The following is a 19474-nucleotide window of genomic DNA, read 5'->3' as shown; positions in this document are numbered from 1 at the left end:
GGATTACAGGCATGAGCCACCGCGTCCGGCCATTATTTTTGTTTTTGAGACAGAGTCTCACTCTGTCGCCTAGGCTGGAGTGCAGTGGAGTGATCTCGGCTCACTGCAACCTCCACCTCCCGGGTTCAAGCGATTCTCCTGCCTCAGCCTCCTGAGTAGCTGGGACTACAGTCCAGGCGCGTGCCACCATGCCTGGCTAATTTTTGTATTTTTGTAGAGACGAGGTTTCGCCATGTTGGCCAGGCTGGCATCAAACTACTGGCCTCAAGCAACCCACCCACCTTGGCCTCCCAAAGTGCTGGGATTACAGGTGTGAGCCACCACATGCCCGGCTCATTCTTACATGTTTAAGGCATCATAGGAATTTTAACATTGGATCTACAAGTTCCGTTTTAGCATTTTGATTGGTACAATTGGTAATGTATTAGTTTTTTTTGTTTTTGTTTTTGTCTTTGTTTTAAGACAGTCTCACTCTGTCACCCAGGCTGGCTCCATCTTGGCTCACTGCAACCTCTGCCTCCCGGTTCAAGGGATTCTCCTGCCTCAGCCTCCCGAGTAGTTGGGATTACAGGCACCCACCACCACGCTCGGCTAATTTTTTGTATTTTTAGTAGAGACGGGGTTTCACCATGTTGGCCAGGCTGGTCTCGAACTCCTGACCTCAGTGATCCGCCCACCTTGGTCTCCCAAAGTGCTGGGATTACAGGCGTGAGCCACCGTGTCCGGCCAGAAGTCATCTTTATTATGTAGAGGTTTCCCCCTTGTACAAGATGGTTGTGTGTGAGTATGGATGTGCGAGTTTACGAAAGCAACTGACAGACCTGTGAAATAAGGATGCCAATACAGGAAGATCTGAGGTAAATGGGAGCCCGGTGAAATTCCTGGAGGCACAACTCAGGTCAGGGTCTTGGGATGTCAAGAAAGAGGAAGGGGCTTCTTCTCCGAGAAAACACCAAATGGCGGATGACGCCGGTACAGCGGGGAGGCGGTGGGGTCCGGAGGCCCTGGTGGCCCTGGGATGGGGAACCGCGGTGGCTTCCGCGGAGGTGTCGGCAGTGGCATCCGGGGCCGGGGTCTCGGCCGTGGACGGGGCCGGGGCCGAGGCCGCGGAGCTCGCGGAGGCAAGGCCGAGGATAAGGAGTGGATGCCCGTCACCAAGCTGGGCCGCTTGGTCAAGGACATGAAGATCAAGTCCCTGGAGGAGATCTACCTCTTCTCCCTGCCCATTAAGGAATCTGAGATCATTGATTTTTTTCTTGGGGGCCTCTCTCAAAGATGAGGTTTTGAAGGTTATGCAGGTGCAGAAGCAGACCGTGCTGGCCAGTGCACCAGGTTCAAGGCGTTTGTTGCTATCAGGGACTACAATGGCCACGTCGGCCTGGGTGTTAAGTGCTCCAAGGAGGTGGCCACTGCCATCCGTGGGGGCCATCATCCTGGCCAAACTCTCCATTGTCCCCATGCGCAGAGGCTACTGGGGGAACAAGATCGGCAAGCCCCACACCGTCCCTTGCAAGGTGACAGGCTGCTGCGGCTCTGTGTTGGTGCACCTCATCCCTTCACCCAGGGGCACTAGCATCGTCTCAGCGCCTGTGCCCAAGAAGCTGCTCATGATGGCTGGTATCGATGACTGCTACACCTCAGCCCGGGGCTGCACTGCCACCCTGGGCAACTTCGCCAAGGCCACCTTTGATGCCATCTCTAAGACCTACAGCTACCTGACCCCTGACTTCTGGAAGGAGACTGTATTTACCAAATCTCCCTATCAGGAATTCACTGACCACCTTGTCAAGACCCACACCAGAGTCTCCGTGCAGCGGACCCAGGCTCCAGCTGTGGCTACAACATAGGGTTTTTATACAAGAAAAATAAAGTGAATTAAGCCTGAAAAAAAAAAAAAAAAAAAAAAAAAGAAAGAGGAAGGGAAGGCTGTGGGTCTGGGTGTTTTGTGAGCTATGTGCACCTGAGGATATGGGTGAGACCCTCCGCCGTGTGCAAGCCGGATAGCATGCGTCTGGCATACAGAAGCGCTCAGTGAATATTGAATAAGTGAACAAATGAGTAAATCAACTAATTTTGGGAAACTTCTTGTATGCCAAACAACCTGCTAGCACCTTTCATACCGTAGAACAACCCTGTCAGACAGGTATTTTGACTCCCATTTAACAGGCCAGGAAAGCTGAGGCTGGGAGAGGGAAGGTCCCCTTCCCTATTCAAACCTGGATCTTTGTGATTCCAGAAGTCGTCATTCACCGAAGGGACCAGATTCATCCACCCGTCAAGAATTTATTAAGCACATGTTGCGCATCGCAACGAACATAGTACAACAACCGCTCTCGATGGCATGGAACAGGCGGAGTACTGCCGGAAGACCAGCTGGGCTGTTGGACTGCGGATACCGAAAGGGCGGGGTTTCTGGTCCGCACCTCCAGGGAATGTAGCTGCCTCTGCCTCATAGTTATGGCTTTGGCTGAGAGAGCACAGCTAGATCGAGGTTGGAGCGCGGTCTAGGGCTCAGATATTACGAATATTGGCCGAGAGAGGGCGCAGTTCCGCAACTAAAAGTTGGCCAGGAGACCCTCCGTGCGCCGACTGGCCAACGACGCGCAGGCGCAGAGGACCCAAGGAGCGGCTTAATAATATTATCTTGCAGAGGGACAATTTGAGAAGAGGGGGCGTGGCTCCGAAAGCGACGCAAACATAGAGGCGTGGCTCAACCAAATCACCCCTCGCCTATTTGTCGCTGCCCCTGAGGGCGTGGTCTGGGTGCTTCTTCTCGGAATGAGGGCGGGCCGAATCGCGTTTTTCCTCTGCGTCGGAGGCGTCGCTTAGGGCGGGCCCTCAAATCGCCGTTCAGGGATTGGCCGCCTGGCTAATGGGTCGTGGCCAGACGGGCAGTCCATCCCCAGTGCGGTCACTTCCTGTGGAGTTTCCCCATCCCTGAGAGGAGGGAGGAGGGGGAAGAAGACGAGGGGAGGAGGGCGGTCGTCCGGGGTTAGGTTGGGGGGGGCGTCGGTCCCTTCTGGGCGGGGGATGACTCACGGCCCATCCCATCTCCCCGACGCCGCCCGCCCGCGCAGTGCTAGCTCCATGGCTTAGCGGAGGAGGAGGCGGTGGCGAGCTGGGGGGGAGGGGGACTCTTATTTTGTTAGGGGGACCGGGCCGAGGCCCGACCGGCCTGGCAGGGCTCGCCCGGGGCCGGGCGTCATGTCTCATGCGGCCGAGCCAGCTCGGGATGGCGTAGAGGCCAGCGCGGAGGGCCCTCGAGCCGTGTTCGTGCTGTTGGAGGAGCGCAGGCCGGCCGACTCGGCTCAGCTGCTCAGGTGCGGTGCCGCCTGGGGCCGGGAGTGCCGACTGGGGCTCCCAGGAGCCTGATCTGGGGGGCAGCGGGGGCCCCGGACTGGGATTGGAGGCCCTCGGCCTAGCCTTGGAGGACGTCGGGGCGCCCGTCTTGGGGGGGCACCTAAGGAATCCGGCAGTGGCCTGCTTGGATCGTGGCTTTATTAAAGGAGTCGTGGGAGTGCATTAAACGGGGTCTGGGTCAGGTTTGGGGAGCCCTTGACTGCGTCTAGAGGGACCTATTCTGGAGTATCCAGAAACTGGTCTGAGATAGCTGAACTTGGCAGACTGGGACTCTGATTAGAGGCTGAATTCGGGGGTTTTCAGTTGGACATGAGGGGAATGAATTTGAGGGGACACTGTCAGGTGAGGCACTGGTTTTAAGGGAATCCTGGAATCTTTTTCCCTCAGTGTGGGAGAAGGGGTCCTGAGGGACACAAGTGCTGTCCTGGGAGCTTGGTGCCTCTCAGTGACTGGTTGCTGTGTTTGGGGATAACATGAATCTGGAGGGATTTGGAGGTATCTCAGATATGCTGCCTGGGACCAGCCTTGTGAGTGCGTGTGAATGAACAAGAGAAGCAACAACATTCAGCAAGACTTGGCCTGAATAATCCTTTCCCCCCTGCCCGCCCACCCAGCTGGGGCAGATACCAAGGATAGTGGAAAAGCCCTCTTCCCACACCTGTTAAGGGCCTGAATGGGAGACAGACAGCCAGACAGAGAGCGATGATGTTACCTCTTAGCTCAGAGAAGGCCTCAGACCTTGTTTGGGAACCCAGAGGAGACTCTTGTTCATGCTGCTACTCGCTCTAGCCTCTCAGCCCTTCCCACTACCTAGCCCCACACCCCTTTTCTTTTTATCTTCTTTTCGATCTCTGAGCTTTTGGGGGTAATCTGTCCATAGAGCTGGAACGAGTACAGATTGCACCATCCCTGCCTAGGTGGATCCCCTCTGGCCTCTTCTCATCCTTACTTTTATCAATGGGCTTTGGAGCCCCAGCCCTCCCTGATCACCCCAGTGCCCATCTCTTCCAACTTCTGTGCAATGGGTGTGTGAGCCTTGGTGGTGACGGGGCTCTTTGCCTCCTTTGTGCCTGGGATTGTGCTGAGCTCAGTGGCTCCCCTGAGCTTCCTCTTCCCCACTTCCTGGGTGGTTTTAGGGCTCCATCTGAGGGTGAGGAGAGGAAGGAAGACAGATCCTTGGGGAGGGGAGAGGATTCTTGTCAAGTGAAGTCACCAGCAATCTCTCAGCATTCTAAATGTTTGGCTGAATTGAAGGATGCATATTCATCCACATGTGTGTTAACTGTCCCTTGCTCTCTGGAGCTGAGCAGAGCCTTTCTGTATATCGATTCACCATCTTCTAATTTCTCTGTAACAACCTGGATCATCGCAGTAGTGGACATAGTTAAAGGGAGGGGTGTATATGGCTTCTTATTTTGTATGTCAGTGGGTATTGGTGTTGGAGGTGTGTATGTGTTTTGATCTATCCAAAAAAACAGAAGGCTGGGCAAGCTCATCAGGCTAAGAAAAGAATGCTTGTATAAAGTGGATCAACCACCCAAATTCTCCCTCTTGTAAATCCAGTCTGTTGGAGTGAGGGGAGCCTTTGATATTTCTATTTTATATTTGGGCATGTGTTGGCATCCCATGAACTCTGACTGGGGCTGGGAGAAACTCATTTGTGAAATGGGTTTTCACAAATTTCACTTGACTTTACGTCAAGTGAATTATTCCCAATTCTCTTTGTGATGCATTCAGTTTGTGTTACAAGGGACTGTTATGCTGAGGGGTGCCCCTACTTGCTCTGTGTGTGTGTGTGTGTGTACATACACATATACCTGGGCTCAAATTCAGCTGTAAAGAAAATATTAGGGGGTTGGCCGGGCGCAGTGGCTCACGCCTGTAATCCCAGCACTTTGGGAGGCCGAGGCAGGTGGATCATGAGGTCAGGAGATCGAGACCATCCTGGCCAACATGTTGGAACCCTGTCTCTACTAAAAATACAAAAATTAGCTGGACGTGGTGATGTGTGCCTGTAATCCCAGCTACTCGGGAGGCTGAGGCACAAGAATCACTTGAACCCAGGGGGCAGAGGTTGCAGTGAGCCGAGATCACACCACTGTATTCCAGCCTGGCAACAGAGCAAGACTTTGTCTCAAAAAAAAAAAAAAAAAATAGTGGGTGGGTATGGGGGCTGGGAGAACTCTGATAGGAAGTCAGGAATCCTTCTATAAAGTGAATTGTTATTCCTAAATTCTGTTTTCCTCAAACCCAGGTTGTTACAGTGTGGGGGTTGGGATGCAGGCGTTCTTATTATTCTGACTCTTAAGGGACTATGAGTAACACAGTGGGGAGGGGAAAGGAGGATGTGAGAAAGGAGGTGGGAATTCATGGTTGTGTGGTACCCAGCAAGGTGGCCAAATATGAGGGGCTTGTGCCCTCCTCTTCGTTCTCCCCTTCTCTGTCTCTTTCTCTGTCTCAGGGGAGGGCTGGGGAATAAGGTCCTTCATTCAATCACTGACCACCACTCCACCTCCCCCTCAGCCTGAACTCTTTGCTTCCGGAATCCGGGATTGTTGCTGACATAGAATTAGAAAACGTCCTTGATCCTGACAGCTTCTACGAGCTCAAAAGCCAACCCTTACCCCTTCGCTCAAGGTACGTATGACTTGTCTGTCTGACTCCCTTCCCAATTCCTCAGCGCTCCTCTCCCCTCTTGATGGGCAGAGGCCCTCAGTACCAGCCCAACCCATTCTTTCACCAGTCTGTGTTTTCTAGGTGGTAAAATTAGGGGCCAGAAAGAGCATGTCACACAGGAAAGTAGGTGGCCAAGCTAGGATTCCAGTATCTCTGTCAAGACCCCCTCTACCTCCCCCCAGCCCACCTGCACACCCATTCATATGCAAGTGTTCCAGCCTCTGGTGTTCCAGCCGGCCTGGAGTGCTCAGAGATAGGGCGTGGCCTGCTTAAACTCTAGTCCCCGAGTGGGCGGGGCCATACCTCTAGCCCCAACTCAGCCCCTTCCCACACTACCAACTCACCCACCCTCAGCCCTTGAGGAGCCCCTGCTGGTCTCTTCTTTCCCCAAGCTTGGAAGTCTAAATGTGCTGAGTCATCGGCCTGGGCTCTGAGAGAGGGGAGGGGAGGTGGAAGAGGGGCAGGAAGAGAGTATTGTGAAATCTCTGAGGTTTTCAAGACTGACTAGCTCCTGGGACCAGAGGCCCAGACAGGGGAGGAAGAGGAACCTGGGGCTCCTCCTATCACCTGACGCCCACCCCCAGGAGCTCAGAGAGCTTCTCTAGCCTCACATTGGGCTTAGGAACCCTCTGTATCCACATTCTGCTGCCACAGCCTCAATTCTGCTTCTTCTGCTCTCTTGTGAATAGGACAAACACCCCCTTGCAGAGCTGAACAATAGCATCTCTACTTAATATGTGAACAGGCTCAAATCTAGGCTTTACCATAAGGACCAAAGGCTAAAACTCCCCCACCAGACTGACCTCCAATGTGTCCCCCATCAGACTGTGACCCCTGAGAGCCACTACCAAGCCTGGTACCTGTGTCTCTGCTTCTACATTGTGGCCTCGGAAGGCAGAGAACAGGCCTGGTTCCTGTGTCTGCTCCATCACACTACGATCCTTTAGGCTTGGGACGAGACTTTTAGCTTACCTAAAATATGGCCCCATATTTCCCATTCCACAGCCTCCCAATATCACTGCAGGCCACACCAGCCACCCCAGCTACACTCTCTGCATCGTCTTCTGCAGGGGGCTCCAGGACCCCTGCCATGTCGTCATCTTCTTCATCGAGGGTCTTGCTGCGGCAGCAGCTAATGCGGGCCCAGGCGCAGGAGCAGGAGAGGCGTGAGCGTCGGGAACAGGCCGCCGCGGCTCCCTTCCCCAGTCCTGCACCTGCCTCTCCTGCCATCTCTGTGGTTGGCGTCTCTGCTGGGGGCCACACATTGGGCCGTCCACCCCCTGCTCAGGTGCCCAGGGAGGTGCTCAAGGTAAGGTGAGATCCAGAGGCCCTGGGAGGGGGCTCCTGGTGACTGAGGAGTAGTCCTAGGAGCTAGGGATGGCCTCGATGTGCTGGTGATTTGGGGGCTAGGTCTTAGGGGCTCTAAGGAAGGTCCCTGGTACTGTTTAAATGATCTGTGTTCATGTCTCATGTGTTTTGGGTTTCTGAGGTGATCTTGTGAAATTGCGAGGAGTTCTTGGGGGCCATGAGGATGTCTTGGTGAACCATGGAGGCTCATGAGTGCCCCCAGTGGGCCCTCGCTTTGTAGGAAGAGCTTCATGTGTGCGGAATACGTTAGTTCTTTGGCCATCAGGGGGTCTTGGGAAGCATTGTATGGTTCCCAGGTCTATTAGGTGGTGTCAGAGACTAGGGTGGGGAATCTTGGGGACTGTGACAGGGTTTTCCAGAAACTACGAGGGATCCTGTCAGTCATGGGTAGATCTTGGCAGCTGTGAAGGATTTCTGAGAAAGAGAGTTTGGGTCCTGGGGGAGACTTGCCAATGTTTTTGGGGTGTTCTCAGATTCTGGGTCCAGCTTGTCTGCCTGAGTCTAGGCACCGATGAGTTAGGAGGGTCAGGCTGGAGCTCAGAGTCACCCCTTTGAGTCCTGTTCTGCCTTGTCCCCTCCCTTGCCTTGTCTACCTTATTCCACAGGTACAGACCCACCTGGAGAACCCAACACGCTACCACCTGCAGCAGGCGCGCCGGCAGCAGGTGAAACAGTACCTGTCCACCACACTCGGGCCCAAGCTGGCTTCCCAGGCCCTCACCCCACCGCCGGGGCCCACAAGTGCCCAGCCGCTGCCTGCCCCCGAGGCTGCCCACACTACCGGCCCCACAGGCAGTGCGCCCAACAGCCCCATGGCGCTGCTCACCATCGGGTCCAGCTCAGAGAAAGAGGTAAGAGCCTACAGCCAAACCTCCTCCCACATTCCCCTCCCAAATTCTTCTAACCCTGTACAATATTTACTTCTTCCCCTAGATTGATGATGTCATTGATGAGATCATCAGCCTGGAGTCCAGTTACAATGATGAAATGCTCAGCTATCTGCCTGGAGGCACCACGGGACTGCAGCTCCCCAGCACGGTGAGGCCCTGAGATGGGAGGTTGGTCTGAAAATTAGGGCATTTCTGTATCACCAAGACCATACTCAGGCTGGCTGTGTGTATATGAGACCCTTGCCTGGATTGTGCTAAGATAGAGAGGGAGGCCTTATGACGAGAATAGGGTATGTCAATGCCCTTGGACCTTGTTGGACTGTGTTGTGTTGAGAGGTGGGCCATGTAGACTGTGAAAGATACAGGTGGGGAGTTCACTGAGACAGCAGGGTATATCAAGGTGCTTAGGCTTTGCTGTGAGAAGTACCAAGAGATGATAATCTTTTCGTGTGTGTGTGACGGAGTCTCGCTCTGTCACTCAGGCTAGAGTGCAGTGGTGCAATCTTGGCTCACTGCAACCTCTGCCTCCCAGGTCCAAGCAATTCTCCTGCCTCAGCCTCCTGAGTAGCTGGGATTATAGGCACGTGCCACCACACCTGGCTGATTTTTGTATTTTTAGTAGAGACGGGGTTTCATCATGTTGGTCAGGCTGGTCTTGAACTCCTGACTTTGTGATCTGCCGACCTCGGCCTCCCAAAGTGCTGGGATTACAGGCGTGAGCCACCGCACCCGGCCGAGATGAGAATCTTATAGCAACTTGAATATATCAAGGGATTCAGGTCATTGGGACATATACATCAGACCATGTAATGATTGGAGCATTTTGTTTTGTTTTATTTTTACCTTTTTTTCCTTTTGAGACAGAGTCTCGCTCTATCGCCCAGGCTGAAGTGCAGCAGTGTGATCTCAGCTCACTGCAACCTCTGCCTGCTGGGTTCAAGTGATTTTCGTGCCTCAGCCTCTCAAGTAGCTGGGATTACAGGTGTACGCCACCACGCTTGGCTAATTTTTGTATTTTTAGTAGAGAATGGGTTTCACCCTGTGGGCCAGGCTGGTCTTGAACTCCTGACTTCAAGTGATCCACCTGCCTTGGCCTCCCAAAGTGCTGGGATTACAGGTGTGAGCCACCACACCCGGCCTTGAAGCATAACGAAAGTCTTCAAACTTGCTGTGGGTTATAACAAGTAGTTGTATCTTGTAGTGATTGGAATATACCAAGTGAACTGTGCCAGGAGGCAGAGTCCTTCTAGTCAGTAGATAAAACTTTCTAGAGCAAGGAATGTACCATTGTAACATTCTGGTTTTGAACACTCCAAGAGTCTCATAACTTGCTTTATTATATTTATTTATTTACTTTTTGAGACAGAGTCTTGCTCTGTCACCCAGGCTGGAGTGCAATGGTGCTGTCTCGGCTCACTGCAACCTCTGGCTACCAAGTTCAAGCGATTTTCCTGCCTCAGCCTCCTGAGTAACTGGGACTACAGGCGCGTGCCACCATGCCTGGCTAATTTTTGTATTTTTAGTAGAGACAGGGTTTCACCGTGTTAGCCAGGATGGTCTCAATCTCCTGACTTTGTGATCTGCCTGCCTTGGCCTCCCAAAGTGCTGGGATTACAGGCCCGAGCCACTGTGCCCAGCCTAACTTGCTTTATTTATTTATTTTTAATTTAATTTTTTTTTTTTTTTTGAGACGGAGTTTCACTCTTCTTGTCCAGGCTGGAATGCAATGGTGCAATCTCTGCTCATTGCACCCTCTGCCTCCTGGGTTCAAGCGATTCTCCTGCCTCAGCCTCCCAAGTAGCCGAGATTACAGGTGCCTGCCAGCATGCCTGGCTAATTTTTGTATTTTAGTAGAGACGGGGTTTCACTATGTTGGTCAGGCTGGTCTCGAACTCCTGACCTCAGGTGATCCACCCACCTCGGCCTCCCAAAGTTCTCGGATTACAGGCTTGAGCCACCGTGCCCAGCCTATTTATTTATTTTTGAGATAGGGTCTTGCTCTGTCACCCAGGCTGGAGTGCAGTGGTGTAATCTTGGCTCACTGCAGCCTCCACCTTCCGGGCTCAAGTGATCCTCCCACCTCAGCCTCCCAAGTACCTGGGACCACAGGCTTGTGTCACCATGCCTGGCTAATTTTTTGTATTTTTAGTAGAGACAGGGTCTCACTATGTTGCCCAGGCTGGTCTCGAACTCCTGAGCTCAAGCCATCCACCCACCTTGGCCTCCTAAAGTGCTGGGATTACAGACATAGCCACCGTGCTGGGTCTCATAACTCGCTTTAGAGCATGCCAAATGGCTGTAGTTTTGCTTTTTTCCAACTTATCAATAGGATGGAAGCATGTATAAAAATGGGACTAATTTATCAGAACTTTTTATTGATTTGGACACAGCTAGAGATTGGGACCTTATATGTGGCAGACTGGAAGTGGGTTCAAGAGATTAAAACTCATGAAGAGGTGGGATTTGGATATACTTTATTTTATTTTTACTTATTTACTTATTTATTTATTTTGAGATGGAGTCTCACTCTGTTGCCCAGGCTGGAGTGCAGTGGCGTGATCTCGGCTCAATGCAACCTCCACCTCCTGGGTTCAAGCAACTCTTCTGTTTCAGCCTCCCAAGTAGCTGGGACTACAGGTGCAGGCCACCATGCCCGGCTAATTTTTGTTGTTGTTGTTGTTGTTGTTCTTGTTGTTTTGAGACAGAGTTTCGCTCTTTTTGTCCAGGCTGGAGTGCAATGGCGTGATCTTGGCTCACCGCAACCTCCGCCTCCCGGGTTCAAGTGACTCTCCTGCCTCAGCCTCCCAAGTAGCTGGGATTACAGGCATGCGCCACCACCCCGGCTAATTTTGTATTTTTAGTAGAGACGGGGTTTCTCCATGTTGGTCAGGCTGGTCTTGAACTCCCAACCTCAGGTGATCCACCTGCCTCAGCCTCCCAAAGTGCTGGGGTTACAGGCATGAGCCACCGTGCCCGTCTGTTTTGTATTTTTAGTAGAGATGGAATTTCACCATGTTGGCCAGGCTGGTCATGAACTCCTGACCTCAAGTGATCCGCCCACCTCAGCCTCCCAAAGTGCTGGGATTACAGGCGTGAGCCACCACACTTGGCCCTGGGTATACTTCAGATTAGTGTGCTGCTGTAGAGTATATCCAGGAAAGTGTGAAGGAGAGAAAAAAAAAAACTAGGCTGACATAAAGCAGTGCTAATTGAATAGTTGGGCAAGAATCTCCTGAGAGAACAGAATGTGCAGGAAGATACTGGAGTCAGGACCTTGGTCCACAGCAGCAGGAGACCCTGATGTGGAAGATGGTACAACTTGATCAGAGTGAAAGACTGGAGATTAGGTTGGAATTCTCCAGAAGGCCAGATTTTGGATAGAATGTTGTCATGACAATTTACCAAGGTCAGAGAAGATTGGGTTGGAGTGTTCCAAGAATGCTGGATTGGAATGTTGTGCTGGGAGGAGCTAACGGACTGGAATGTCGCATCAAAGCCGACAAAGACCTGAGAAGGGTGGTTTTCCAGCATTTCTTCTCAGAGCCAGCCCCGGGGTTTGGGAAAGGGGCTTTAGAGGTCACTGAGGGATATGAGGGACTGGAGGAAGTGATAAGCAGGCCAGGCAGGCTCCAGTCTCCCAGTGAAGCAAGGTAGGTCGGGTTTGCTCTGTCCTCCCTGTTTGGTCGCCATGTGAATTTGCCTTGAAGGAGAAGCAAGGGTTCTGGTGCTGAGTCAGCCAGTCTTTGCATTAGAGGGATATGTGGAAGTTCAGGAACCTGGTTCTGAGGAGGAGCCAAGCCTGGGGTTTGTTCCCAACTGGTGGTTCTCTGCCCTCTCTGCCCCCAGCTGCCTGTGTCAGGGAATCTGCTTGATGTGTACAGTAGTCAAGGCGTGGCCACGCCAGCAATCACTGTCAGCAACTCCTGCCCAGCTGAGCTGCCCAACATCAAACGGGAGATCTCTGGTAGGTGATAGGGTGTTGGTCCCATGGCCCTACACTTTACCCCAGGTGAGCCCTGTGCCTAACAGGTCTAGAGATGGGCCTGATTCTGGGGAAAATGGTTCGGACATACAGAAATGGGGGCTGTTTGTCCCCTTTCCCCATGTGGCTTGTGGTCTTTCTTTCACCCCACTTCCTCTCACTTCCTCTCATCTTGGATTTAACAACCAGCCTATCACCAAGGCTTAAAATAGAAAAAAGAAGGCACTTTTTAAAAACGGCATTTCCCCTGCTTTCGGCTACCAAACCCTACCTTAGCATCTGCATGCGTTTCTTGCCTTCCTGTGCCCAGAGGCCCTGATCACTCCACTCTTTTCCAGAGACCGAGGCAAAGGCCCTTTTGAAGGAACGGCAGAAGAAAGACAATCACAACCTAAGTAAGCCAGAGAGCGTGTGCACTGCCCAGGTGCTGTGCAGGCCTGCCTCACCCCGAGTCCTGGCCCCCCATGGGGAACTCCTTCCCTGCAACAGCCTCCCAACTCCCTACTTTCTGTCTCTTCCATTCTTGGCTAATTGACAACTCTTTCTCCCACTCTTTCTTCCTCTCCTCCCCTCTCCAAAGTTGAGCGTCGCAGGCGATTCAACATTAACGACAGGATCAAGGAACTGGGCACTCTCATCCCTAAGTCCAGTGACCCGTGAGTCTGGGCTGGGACCCTGCCAGTGGGAGGTGGGGCAGGTGTCCCATGCTACTAAAATTGTGTCTTGGTGGGCTCACCAGGCAGTCTTGGCCCAGGCATTTCTCCTCAGGTTCTTTCTCAGCCTGAGCAGGGTTGCAGAGCCTCACTGTGTCAGCACCTAAAATTTTAGGCACATAATGTTATGGTCTGTGTGCCCCATCTGGTCTCCATAGGATATATGCACCTACTTTTCTGTTCACTTAGTACTTCCTTTTTTTTTTCTTTCTTTTTGAGACGGAGTCTCACTCTGTCACCCAGGCTGGAGTGCAGTGGTGCAATGGTACTTCCTTTATTTATTCAAGATTTGTTTATTGGCCGGGTGTGGTGGCTCATGCCTGTAATCCCAGCATTTTGGGAGGCCGAGGCGGGTGGATCACCTAAGGTCAGGAGTTTCAGACTAGCCTGGCCAACATGGTGAAACCCCCTCTCTACTAAAAATACAAAAGTTAGCCACGTGTGGTGGCTCACACCTGTAATCCCGGCACTTTGGGAGGCCGAGGCAGGCAGATCATGAGGTCAGAAGTTGAAGACACAGGTGAAACCCTGTGTCCACTAAAAATACAAAAAATTTAGCTGGGCGTGGTGGCACGCACCTGTAATCCCAGCTACTTGGGATGCTGAGGCAGGAGAATCACTTGAACCCGGGAGGCGGAGGTTGCAGTGAACCAATATGGTGCCACTGCACTCCAGCCTGGGTGACAGAGCCAGACTTCGTCTCAAAAAAAAAAAAAAGATGGCCGGTGCGGTGGGAGGCCAAGGCAGGTGGATCAGGAGGTCAGGAGATGGAGACCATCCTGGCCAACATGCTGAAACCCCATCTCTATTAAAAATACAAAAATTAGCCGGGTGTGGTGGTGGGCACCTGTAATCCCAGCACTTGAGGAGGCGAGACAGGTGGATCACTTGAGGTCAAGAGTTGGAGACCAGCCTGGCCAACATGGTGAAACCCCGTCTCTACAAAAAATACAAAAAAAATTAGCGGGGCATGGTGGCACAGGCCTGTAATCCCAGCTACTCAGAAGGTTGAGGCAGGAGAATCGCTTGAACCTGGGAGGTGGAAGTTACAGTGAGCCGAGATTTGCCACTGCACTCTAGCCTGAGTGACAGAGCGAGACTCCATCCCCCATCCCCTCCCCTCCAAAAAAAAGGAGAAGAGAAAGATTTATTTATTGAGCCTCTGGTTTGTGCCAGGTACCATATTAGGCCCTAAAGATACCAGAGGGAGGCTGGGCGTAGTGGCTCACGCGTATAATCCCAGCACTTTGGGAGGCCGAGGTGGGTGGATCACGAGGTCAGGAGGTCGAGACCATCCTGGCTAACACAGTGAAACCCCGTCTCTACTAAAAATACAAGAAATTAGCCAGGTGTGGTGGTGGGCGCCTGTAGTCCCAGCTACTCGGGAGGCTGGGGCAGGAGAATGGCGTGAACCCGGGAGGCTGAGCTGACAGTGAGCTGAGATCACGCCACTGCACTCCAGCCTGGGTGACAGAGCAAGACTCTGTCTCAAAAAAAAAAAAAAAAAAAAAAAATACCAGAGGGAACAAAACAGACCTCATGAAACTGATGTTTTAGTAGGGGCAGACAAATAGTAAATAAGTAAACATCCATGAGATCCATTATGATGAGTGTTATGAGAAGAATAAAGACTGGAAGGAAAATGGGAGAATGTTGGGGAGGGTTACAGTTTGGGGTAAGGAAGGTAAGGACACACAGGCCCCAACTGACAAGGAAACGTTTGAATAAAGAGCCTAAGGAGGCAAGGGAGGGAGCCGCATAGGTGTCTGGGGGTAAGAGTATTCAAGGCAGAGGGCACAGCTGGGATTGATGCCCTGAGATGGGAATGGTTTTCCATATTCTAGGAGCACTGAGATACCAATGTGGCTGTAGTGAGATCAATCGGAGAGACATAGGGAAGAGAGGAATCCTAAGGGGTCAGGTCAGAGACGGCTTCCAGGGTTTGGAGTGTGATAGGGCACTGTTGGAAGATTCCAGGCGGGAAGTTTTCCTCTGGGTACTCCATATCTTTAATGGACCCCAGCCTCAAGTTCTAGGCATGTTGTGGGAGGTTCCCACCTGGTGCAATCCCCGCCTCAGCTCCTGAGAAACCCCTCATGTGGCATTTCCCACTTGCCTCCCACTTGGGCCCCACAGGGAGATGCGCTGGAACAAGGGCACCATCCTGAAGGCCTCTGTGGATTATATCCGCAAGCTGCAGAAGGAGCAACAGCGCTCCAAAGACCTGGAGAGCCGGCAGCGATCCCTGGAGCAGGCCAACCGCAGCCTGCAGCTCCGAATTCAGGTTTGAAAAGAGGAGATGGTGGTGGGGGAAGTAGGGGAGAGCTTCCTGCAGGTGGAGGCAGAGAGAAAGGCCAGGGTTTCCCTTCCTGGCATACTTGGGGTATCCCCGGGCTTCCCAACTCACACGATGGTGATAGTGATAATAAGTAATAATCATAATATTAACAGGGATAATATTGCTAACGTACATAGCTTTTAGCTTGTGCTCTGTACTGTGACAAGAGCTTTATATTCACTAACTTATTCAATCCTCACAATTCTATGAGACAGGGGCTTTTTTTGTTTTGTTTTTTTTGAGACGGAGTTTCGCTCTTGTTGCCCAGGCTGGAGTGCAATGGCACAATCTCGGCTCACTGCAACCTCCACCTCCTGGGTTCAAGCAGTTCTCCTGTCTCAGTCTCCTGAGTAGCTAGGATTATAGGCATGCACCACCATGCCCAGCTAATTTTTGTATTTTTAGTAGATATGGGGTTTCTCCATGTTGGTCAGGCTGGTCTCGAACTCCCGACCTCAGGTGATCCACCTACCTCAGCCTCCCAAAGTGATTACAGGCATGAGCCACCAAGCCTGGCCTAGGGGCCATTATTATATACCCACTTTACAGTTTGCGACTCTGAAGCTTCAGAGATGTTAAGCGCCTTGCCTAAAGTTTTCCAACTAGTGAGTAGCAGAAGCTGAATTCCAACCCAGGGAACCTACCCTTTTCAACCTTTACACTCCTCTGCCTCTAAGGGACTCTGAACCCTACTTATCCTGTACCCAACCCTTATTTTTTACAGGAGCTAGAACTGCAGGCCCAGATCCATGGCCTGCCGGTACCTCCCACCCCAGGGCTGCTCTCCCTGGCCACGACTTCAGCTTCTGACAGCCTCAAGCCAGAGCAGCTGGACATTGAGGAGGAGGGCAGGCCAGGCGCAGCAACGTTCCATGTAGGGGGGGGACCTGCCCAGAATGCTCCCCATCAGCAGCCCCCTGCACCGCCCTCAGATGCCCTTCTGGACCTGCACTTTCCCAGTGACCACCTGGGGGACCTGGGAGACCCCTTCCACCTAGGGCTGGAGGACATTCTGATGGAGGAGGAGGAAGGGGTGGTGGGAGGACTGTCGGGGGGTGCCCTGTCCCCACTGCGGGCTGCCTCCGATCCCCTGCTCTCTTCAGTGTCCCCTGCTGTCTCCAAGGCCAGCAGCCGCCGCAGCAGCTTCAGCATGGAGGAGGAGTCCTGATCAGGCCTCACCCCTCCCCTGGGACTTCCCCACCCAGGAAAGGAGGACCAGTCAGGATGAGGCCCCGCCTTTTCCCCCACCCTCCCATGAGACTGCCCTGCCCAGGTATTCTGGGGGGAAGAGGAGATGTGATCAGGCCCCACCCCTGTAATCAGGCAAGGAGGAGGAGTCAGATGAGGCCCTGCACCTTCCCCAAAGGAACCGCCCAGTGCAGGTATTTCAGGAGAAGGCTGGAGAAGGACCTGAGATCAAGGCCTGCCCCCTGGGGATCACAGCCTCACCCCTGCCCCCGTGGGACTCATCCTTGCCCAGGTGAGGGAAGGAGACAGGATGAGGTCTTGCGCCTGTACCCTAGGGACTGTCCTAGCCAGGTCTCCTGGGAAAGGGATATGTGAGGATATTGCTCCATCCTTTGTCTTGGAACCACCAGTCTAGTCCATCCTGGCACAGAAGAGGAGTCAAGTAATGGAGGTCCCAGCCCTGGGGGTTTAAGCTCTGCCCCTTCCCCCTGAACCCTGCCCTGCTCTGCCCAGGCAAGGAACAGAAACGAGGATGAGACCTGGCCCCTTCCCCTGGGAACTCTCCTGGCCTTCTAGGAATGGAGGAACCAGGCCCCACCCCTTCCCTATAGGAACAGCCCAGCACAGGCATTTCAGGTGTGGAAGAATCAGTAGACCAGGCCACCACTCATGCTTGTGGAGATCATAGCCCTACCCTTGTCCCTCAGCAACATCCCATCTAAGCATTCCACACTGCAGGGAGGAATGGTACTTAAGCTCCCCTGCCTTAACCTGGGACCAACCTGACCTAACCTAGGAGGGCTCTGAGCCAACCTTGCTCTTGGGGAAGGGGACAGATGATGAAATTTCATGGATGAATTTTCCAGACCTATATCTGGAGTGAGAGGCCCCCACCCTTGGGCGGAGTCCTGCCTTCTTCCTTGAGGGGCAGTTTGGGAAGGTGATGGGTATTAGTGGGGGACTGGGTTCAGGTTACCAGGACCAGTACCTCAGTATTCTTTTTCAACATGTAGAGCAACAGGATGAAGGAAGGGGCTATTTCCTGGGAGCTCCCCAGCCCAGGAAAAACTGGAAGCCTTCCCCCAGCAAGGCAGAGGCTTGGAGGAGGGTTGTAAAAGCATATTGTACCCCCTCATTTGTTTATCTGAATTTTTTATTGCTCCACATACTGAGAATCTAGGCCACCCCAACCTCTGTCCCCCACCCAGTTCTTCATTTGGAGGAATCACCCCATTTCAGAGTTATCAAGAGACACTCCCCCCTCCATTCCCACCCCTCATACCTACACCCAAGGTTGTCAGCTTTGGATTGCTGGGGCCAGGCCCCAGGGAAGGTATACTGAGGGGTCTATAGGTTTGTGATTAAAATAATAAAAGCTAGGCGTGTTTGATGCGCTTTTAACTTTGGCAAAGAGTCTCTTGTCCTTGTTTTTCACTGTGCAGTGAACATGGCCCATGCAGGCCAAGAGGGATAAAAGTCCTTGGGAGAAACAGATTCCAGAAGAATGGATAAAATAATTTAGAAAGGAAGAGGGCATGGAGGAAGACTATGCAAACAAAAGACATTAGTCCTTTTAAAGACCAATCACCAGGCACAATTTTAACTGCTGCAAGTGTTTTATCTAATTTATTTCTCCAAAGGAATGTTAGTCAGAACATGCTGCTTCTTACTTCCATTTGGTCTTTGAAGAAGCTGAGGAATAGAATTGAACTGTTCTGAAGATACGCAAGCCTGTAAATGGGTGAGGCGGTAAAACAGTAAAGTCAGGTGAGTGAGGGCTCGATTGAAAAATGCCGCTGAGGGCAGAGGGGGAAAGAAGCTTTTCTTGCAAATCCACTTTTGAAACTGATAAGGAAGTCTATGAGGATATTTCCTGGCAGACAACAGAGGTATTCAAGATGGTAGAAAGGGCAAAGACAAATATCTGAAAGGCAGAGAAACAGGCAACCAAATGAATTTTGGAACAGATGTTGAGATTTTGGGAGAATTTAAATGAACACAAGTATCTTCTTGAAGGCTGGGAAAAAGTATTTTTCGTGGCCGGGCGCGGTGGCTCAAGCCTGTAATCCCAGCACTTTGGGAGGCCGAGACGGGCAGATCACGAGGTCAGGAGATCAAGACCATCCTGGCTAACATGGTGAAACCCCGTCTCTACTAAAAAATACAAAAAACTAAGCCGGGCGAGGTGGCGGGCGCCTGTAGTCCCAGCTACTTCGGAGGCTGAGGCAGGAGAATGGCGTAAACCCAGGAGGCGGAGCTTGCAGTGAGCTGAGATCCGGCCACTGCACTCCAGCCTGGGCGACAGAGCAAGACTCTGTCTCAAAAAAAAAAAAAAAAAAGTATTTTTCCCACAATTTCTCAACCAGACACTGACTCCTAGAACAAGCATCAAGCCTGGTCCCTCCATTTCCCCCACCAGATTGTGACCTCTGAGGGCTGGAACTGGGCTTGGTCACTGTGACTCCTCTCTCTTTTTTTTTTTCTTTGAGACAGAGTCTCACCCTGTCACCCAGGCTGGAGTGCAGTGGCATGATCTCCGCTCACTGCAACCTCTGCCTCCCAGGTTCAGGTAATTATCCTGTCTCAACCTCTCAAGTAGCTGGGATTACAGGCACCTGCCACCACGCCCAGCTAATTTTTTGTGTTTTTAGTAGAGACAGGGTCTCACCATGTTGCCCAAGCTGGTCTCAAACTCCTGGCCTCAAGTGATACACCTGTCGCGGCCTCCCAGAGTGGGATTACAGGCATAAGCCACCATGCCTGGCTCTATACTCTCCTCTTTATTTTATTTTATTTTATTTATTTATTTGAGATGGGGTTTCCCTGTCACCCAGGCTGGGGTGCAGTGGCGTGATCTCAGCTCACTGGAACCTCCGCCTCCCAGGTTCAAGCGATTCTCCTGCCTCAGGCTCCTGAGTAGCTGGGATTACAGGCATGTGCCACCACGCCTGGCAAATTT

At 52.3% G+C, this 19474-nt stretch overlaps 1 protein-coding gene and 1 pseudogene across 3 annotated transcripts; both read left to right on the top strand.

Moving 5' to 3' along the window:
• The first annotated feature begins 952 nt into the window (after positions 1-952).
• Positions 953-1909, top strand: LOC104661806 (annotated as a pseudogene). Its single transcript, XR_004058443.1, has one exon. The product of XR_004058443.1 is annotated as a 40S ribosomal protein S2 pseudogene (transcript).
• A 1006-nt stretch (positions 1910-2915) lies between these two features.
• Positions 2916-17926, top strand: TFE3 (transcription factor binding to IGHM enhancer 3). 2 transcript variants are annotated; one of them, XM_010362589.1, is made up of 10 exons: positions 2916-3320; positions 5884-5997; positions 7042-7345; positions 8010-8255; positions 8338-8442; positions 12141-12258; positions 12615-12671; positions 12857-12932; positions 15126-15273; positions 16052-17926. In XM_010362589.1, exons 1-10 carry the CDS (start codon positions 3205-3207, stop codon positions 16493-16495), a joined length of 1728 nt encoding a protein of 575 aa, XP_010360891.1. In that variant the 5' UTR covers positions 2916-3204; the 3' UTR covers positions 16496-17926. The 2 variants fall into 2 exon arrangements, with proteins under 2 accessions (XP_010360891.1, XP_010360892.1); XM_010362590.2 differs by having other exon boundaries at positions 3074-3320; positions 7107-7345.
• The last annotated feature ends 1548 nt before the right edge of the window (positions 17927-19474 follow it).

Source organism: Rhinopithecus roxellana, chromosome 7 (assembly GCF_007565055.1).
Source record: "Rhinopithecus roxellana isolate Shanxi Qingling chromosome 7, ASM756505v1, whole genome shotgun sequence".
In the NCBI taxonomy this organism is placed as follows: Eukaryota; Metazoa; Chordata; class Mammalia; order Primates; family Cercopithecidae; genus Rhinopithecus; species Rhinopithecus roxellana.
Note: the sequence above shows the minus strand (reverse complement) of the source record. Positions and strands in the feature narration are given on the sequence as shown.